The sequence below is a fragment of the Alligator mississippiensis genome, chromosome 3, assembly GCF_030867095.1.
Source record: "Alligator mississippiensis isolate rAllMis1 chromosome 3, rAllMis1, whole genome shotgun sequence".
Classification (NCBI taxonomy): domain Eukaryota; kingdom Metazoa; phylum Chordata; order Crocodylia; family Alligatoridae; genus Alligator; species Alligator mississippiensis.
In genome coordinates, this window is record NC_081826.1 from 299891689 (window position 1) to 299897688 (window position 6000).

Sequence of the window (6000 nt, forward strand, 5' to 3'; positions counted from 1 at the left end):
GTGTGAGCTGTCACCCACTCGCCGGCTGCTAGATTTGTCGCTAAGTGGCGGGGTTTGTCTGGTGTGAGACTTGCCTCGGGATTAATCTGCCAGACAGAGGGAGAGCGCGGGAGAGCGGCGCGATGGGGAACCGGGCTCCATCCACGGCCTGTGTCAAACCCCGCTCGGCACCACCAGTGCCCCTGGCTGCATCTAGGCAGTGTGGCCAGATGTGCACGTGCCCAGATGTGCACAAGCTGACGCACTCTGGGAACTCTGGGCAGGGTCAGGGTTAGGGTCAGGGTTAGGGATAGTGAGCCAGGGAGGGTTCTTCACAGGGTGCAGTGAATTTTGGGAGGTCGTCCCCCTCTGTCCTGTCCTTGTGGCCACCTGAACTCCAGCACCAGAGAGAGCTTTTTTGTACACCTTGGAGCAGCCTGCCATGGGGGAGGCATGCCCTGGCGTATTTGGGAAGGAGGAGGACATCAGCTGTGCCAAACCCACTGCCATCTCCTCTCCAGCCCTCCCAAGGCTTCACAGCCCCTTTGGTGCCAGAGCAGCAGGGAGCTGTGAGCCGGAAAGGCGGCGATTCCCAGGGGGAGGGGGGCAGCCCCCAGGCTACAGATCAGAGGGAGAAAGGGGCACAGCAGATGAAGACACGGCTATGCGCTACAGACCGCTGAGACCTTTAGGGAGACACATTTGGTGGCGGGGGGGTGGTGTTAAGTGTGTAACACTGCCTGTGCATTTGCACAGCTGGACACGTATCAGCAATCGCCAAGCTGCCAAATCGCATGCCAGAATGCACCATATTTCTGTAAGAGCCAAGAAAGGGGTGACTTTCCCGTGACGTTGCCCCCCAGTCTCCTTGCTGACAGCCCTGATCGCATGACCCAGAGGGAGAGTTTTCCCCTCTGGGCTTTGGCTTATGCTGGTCGTCGGCGCTGGGACTCGCGGTGCTCTGGAGCTGGCGCACGCAGCCCCTCCTGACCAGGCTCACACATGGCTCCAATCGCAGCAGGACAGGAGTGGTCACACCACCTCAAGGCGGTCCTGGCTAGGACTGGGCTCCACATCCCGTCGTCAGGGCCAGGAGCCCGACTGCCCGCTGCTCGCCCCCAGCTCCGTGCCTGCGTTTCTCCAGGGAGTGATGGCAGCACGGACGTGCCGCCGCGCAGGGGCTGGATGGGCCCAACACGTGCCGGCTGGAACAAGGCGTGCGCAAACCAGTGCCCTTGCAGGGCCGGGCTCTGTGGGACCTCAGCTTCCCCTGTCCAGTCCCTGCAGGCTCCTCCAGCTGGCGCGGCCTCCCAACCTGCATCCTCCGCGCCGGCTGAGATGGCTCCTTTTCTAGGCGCTGCCTCCCAGGTCTCCCAGGACCCTTCCTCACCCGAGACAGACGGCCAGCACCGGGACGCAGTGCACCAGGGTGTGGGTGTGCCCCGGACCATGACCAGGTTCTCCTCCCCAGCACCACCGTGTCCTCTGCTCCAGGGCACATCGTCCCTGCCTGGTCCCAGTGCCCTGGCGTGGTAGGGGAATTGGCTCTGCCAGGAGCTGGGCCGTGGCCTGGCAGCGAGCGGGAGCCGGGGCAGCAAGCGCAGCGCTGAGCCGACGCAGTCGCAGCATCCCGTCCTGCTGAGACGCTGTGCTCCGGCCAGGCCTGCTGCAGCTAGTCCAGCCCCCGGCCTGAGGCAGGATCAGCCCTGTGCAAACCAGCCCAGACACATCCATCATCGAACCTCTTTGTCAAACGACCTTCATGCCCGACACAGCACCAGGCATCACCCCCGACCCTGCCCCAAGGAAAGCAGGGGGACCACGGTGCCACGTCCTGCTGCTGCCAAGGGGTTCATAGACGCTCCAGAGATCCCAAGCAGAAGCCATGCCCCCGCTGCAGAGGGAGGCAAAACCCCTCATGAGCTGTGGAGAAAATCCCTTCCTCCCCAACGCAGCATTGGTCTGACCCTGAGCATGGGGCGAGACCCTCCAGCCAGGCCCCTGCGGGGTTGGTGCCAGCAGGAGCATTGGCACAGCCCAGCCCCATCCCCAGCCTGGGCTGCAGCACCCAGCGCCTCGGGGGGAGGCTTCAAATCCCCACAACAAATGGAGCAGAAAAAGGAGGGTGCAGGGGTGAGGAAGCAACAGCAAAGCCCAGAAGCAGGTAGCTTGGGCTCTCGCTGTGTGTGTGCATGTGCGTGTGTGTGTCACTGTCACAGAGCTGGCTGATGTGCCTAAGGCATTGCACGGTGTCTCTTAGTGCCCCAGACCCGTGGCTGCGTCGTCCTGCATCTGGCTGCAGCAATACATCCGTGCCAGCCGAGTGCCCGGGGCTGCGATGGCGTCGCTCCTGCGCCATGTACAGGGTTATATCCGCCTGGCCGCTCAGCTGGCCTGATCCTTAATCCCGAGGCAGCCGGCAGGCGCTTCTGGAGCATAATCCAACAGTCGCTCCAGCAAATCCCATCAAGATGAACAGAATCGATGCTCACGGGCCCGTCTCCTCACAGAAAAAGCAGGCTGGCGGCCCGGGCGGCTGCCCCCGCGCGCTCTCCCTCCCCGTGGGCACCAGGGGAGCAGAAGCAGGGTCTGCTCGAGTGCCTGCCTGGCGTCTGGGACCGGCTGTTCCAGGGTCGTGCTCCTGGCAGCCTGCAATCCCCACCGGAGAGCAGACGAGCTCGGCGAGGCAGTGACATGGGACAGGGCAGGAGCAGCCGGCAGGGAGCCCAGGCACACGCCAGCTGTCGCATGCCAGCCCCCCGCACGTTAGCCACGCTAGGGCAGTGGGCGCGAGGCCGGCAGAGGCCCCCGTCCACAGCCTGCTCACCTCCTCCTCTCCCTGCCGATGCCTTTCCCCGACCCGGGGGAGGCCCTGCCCTGGGGCAGGTGTGGGTGGGCAGAGCAGCAGGGCACCACGCGCACAGGGATTGCTAGGTATTATTTTTAGCGTTGGAGACTGCCGTCAGCCCAGGTCGTGACATGGCCAGATGCTTACGTAGCATCCCCGAGGCTCCTACGGTCCAGCCCCTGCACAGAGCCGGCCGCGCTGCTCCAGCCTAGCCTGGCGCTGCTTGAAAGCCTCCAGCGAAGGGCTCCTCGGCTGTGGACCGTCACCACTTAGTCCCGACACCGCCGGGGTGGAGACGAGGGCTGCGGGACCAGGGGGGAAAGGAAGAAGCATTGCTGTTGTGGGGCAGCCTGGAAGGAAGGCGGTGTGTGGGGGCGGCGAGAAGGGCCTGCGCGGGGCCGGAGGTGCAGCTGGGCTCCAGGCGGGGTTCGGTTCACTCCCTGCACCGCTGTGAGCTGCCGGGCATGGGGGAGCATGTGCCCCGAAACCCGGCACGCCTCGGCCTCCTCCTCTCTGGTGGGTGCTGAGGAAGCCAGTGCCCTTCCCTCACCTCCTTGCAGTGCCCGGCTCCGTGCCAAGCCTGGCAGAGCTGCACTGGGCTGGGCACAGAGGGTACGCGGGAGCCCAAATGAGCTCTGTCCGCAGGTGCGGGCTTGGTGGGGAACAGGGTGCAGCCAGTGCATCAGCCCTACAGCATGCCCGCCTGGGGACCGGCTGCCCCTCTCAGCCCTGCAGGCTCCCTGCACCGTGCCCGGTGTCTCAGGGGTCACAAGGGAGGGCACGTCTCTCTGGAGAGGCCCCCCCCAAGTGCCAGTGACCGGCTCCTCTCCGCTAACAGCCCCGTCTGCTTTTCTCTCCGCAGGAGAAGAAGGGCCAGGAGGTGCAGAAGGGCCCCGAGGTGGAGATCGCCAAGCTGGACAAGCTGCTCAACCTGGTGCGGGAGCCAGACAGCAAGCAGGCCAAGTGAGCAGGTGGCAGCTCAGCCCCAACTCCTCGCACATCACCCGAGCTGGGCTCCTCCATGGAGGAGCTGGTCTCCTGGCTGCCCCGCAGGCCGTGCCCATCCTGGCCCCACACACGATCGCGTGTGCTGCCCTGGCTGCCCAGCGAGTCAATAAAGCCGTGGAAAGGCCCCGCAGTGGCACAGCTGTGGCTGGGGAAGCGCCGGCCAGGGTGAGCGGGGGTCGTCCAGGCTTAGCACCCAGCACCGGGGCACAGCCCTCAGGGCCAGGATCTGGTTTTCGGGGCAGACCCTGGCACAGGCCACATTGCTGACCCCCTCCCAGCTCTCTGCCATGGGCACAGGCCCAGGCCGGGAGGAACTCAGCTGTGGGCATGAGGCAGGGTTGGCAGCAGGGCCCGGGAGACTAATGCCAGCTTGCTACTCTCCCCTTCGGGCCCGGAGATGCTATAGCCAAGCCTCCCCCCGGGCGAGGAAATCACAGCACGGGGCAAGGCGCCGGCCTATTTGCTATGGTAGATTTATTGTCCTAGTAAAAACACAACCGCAAAGGGACTGATTACACCTGATGGCGGGTCGTTAACGTGACAAGCCGGGGAGATGGCAGGAGCCCCCTGGGTGAGAGGCACTGGGCACATCACCTGCCGACCCCCAGCCCTGGGAACTCCCCGAGGCCCTTATTGCAAAGGCTGGGCCAGGGGACAGGCACCCTGCTCCGGCCTCGGAGCACCTACTTATTGCTTGGCTGTAGCGCTGGCTGCAGGTCGGCACTGGCGACACGACAGCACGGTGCTAAGGGAGGGCACGGGGAGTGCCGCCAGGGGTCCAGAGGCAGCTTGCCAACACCCAGCTGTCTGCGTGCCAACACTGGCAAGAAACCATCGGCCCCTCACAGCCCCGGCGGGCGTCCGAGCTGAGCCAGGGTGGAAGATGCTGCCGTTCTGCGAGGGCTGGGCTGCAGCAGGTGCCTCCCACCCACCGCCAGCTGCTGGAGGGCTCTGCCCGGGCAGGCGACGGGTACACGGCTCCCAGCTGGACCACCAGACCCTGCCCCAGAGCCAGGCCTCCATGTGCCTTCCCAGTCACGCAGCAAACACGCTGGCCTCTGCCAGCACAGCCTCCCTGCACAGTCCAGTGCCACCGAGCTGCTGCCTAGCCAGACAGGCCAGGTGAGCCCCAGCCCGGCTGCTGACCCCCGAGCGTGACATCACCACGAGCTGGAGACAGGTGTGATGTCACGGGCGTGACGTAACCTCTGCCCTCCAGGATCCTGCCTGCCCCGCAGTCACCGACTGCCCTGGGCGGGAGCAGCACAGGGGTTGCTCCATGCCGGGCTGTACCGGGGGCAGCAGAGCCAGGAGAAAAGAGGCTAGAGGGCAGGGGGCCACTGAGCAGACTGCTCCTTGGCTCCCTGGCTGCCACGTGCAGGGGCCCGCACAGCAGTCCCCCCCGAGCTCGGTCTCCAGGCCATTCCCGCACCACGCAGGAGCTCACCACAGCCTCCCACCCCGACCGGGACCACTGTCCCTGTGCAGGGACCGCCTGGATGTCAAAGCAGCGGTCCCCAGCTCCCCCACTCAGGGTACTAGAAAGCCCGGTGCCCCCGAAGGTTTGGAGCAGCAGCAGGGCCCTGCTCCTGCCACCATGTGCCCCCTCCACTGCCCCCCACATCCTCCATCCCTCCCTCACCTTCCTCCTCCTCCTGCTAGCCCATCGCTTCGTGCACGGCAGCACCTCACAGCTGCCAGGCTACGGCTGCCCTCGCTGCACCGGGAGCGGGGAGCCGGCCCGCCACGAGCACAGCTCCGGTCACCCCCCCCCCCGGGAAGGGAGAGGCTTGGAAGACCCTCTGCTCAGCGCCCCCTGAGCTGCCTGCCACCGCAGCAGCTGAGGGGAAAGGCCCGGCTCAGCTCCAACGCTCCCCGCAGGCCACCGTGATGCCCAGCCTCGCTGCTCCCTCAGCTCTCACCCCCCGAGCCCCGTCAGCCCGGTCCCCCGCTGCCCGCCTCGCCGGGGAAGCTGGCATGCCCAAGCCAGCCCCGCGCGCATCTCTGACGGGTCCGAGGCAGGCCGAGCGGCTGGCTGGTGCCAGGTCCAGAGATCCCCGCAGGGGCCGGGGCGCCGGGGGCACGAGCCATGGAGCTCCTAGCCGGCCCGGGCAACGGGCTCAGGGCTGGAGCAGGTACTTCTCCTCGTTCTTGCCCTCGTCGGC

The 6000-nt window shown here is 66.1% G+C and overlaps 1 protein-coding gene across 4 annotated transcripts in view; it reads left to right on the forward strand.

Moving 5' to 3' along the window:
- Positions 1 to 3959, forward strand: part of DNAI1 (dynein axonemal intermediate chain 1) — a 214096-nt gene extending 210137 nt beyond the window's left edge. For all 4 annotated transcript variants that reach the window (XM_019480027.2, XM_019480028.2, XM_059725327.1 and 1 more), the window contains exon 20: positions 3690 to 3959. In XM_019480027.2, the coding sequence (XP_019335572.1) occupies positions 3690 to 3794 (105 nt within the window). In that variant the 3' untranslated portion in view covers positions 3795 to 3959. The remainder of the gene's footprint in view (positions 1 to 3689) is intronic.
- The last annotated feature ends 2041 nt before the right edge of the window (positions 3960 to 6000 follow it).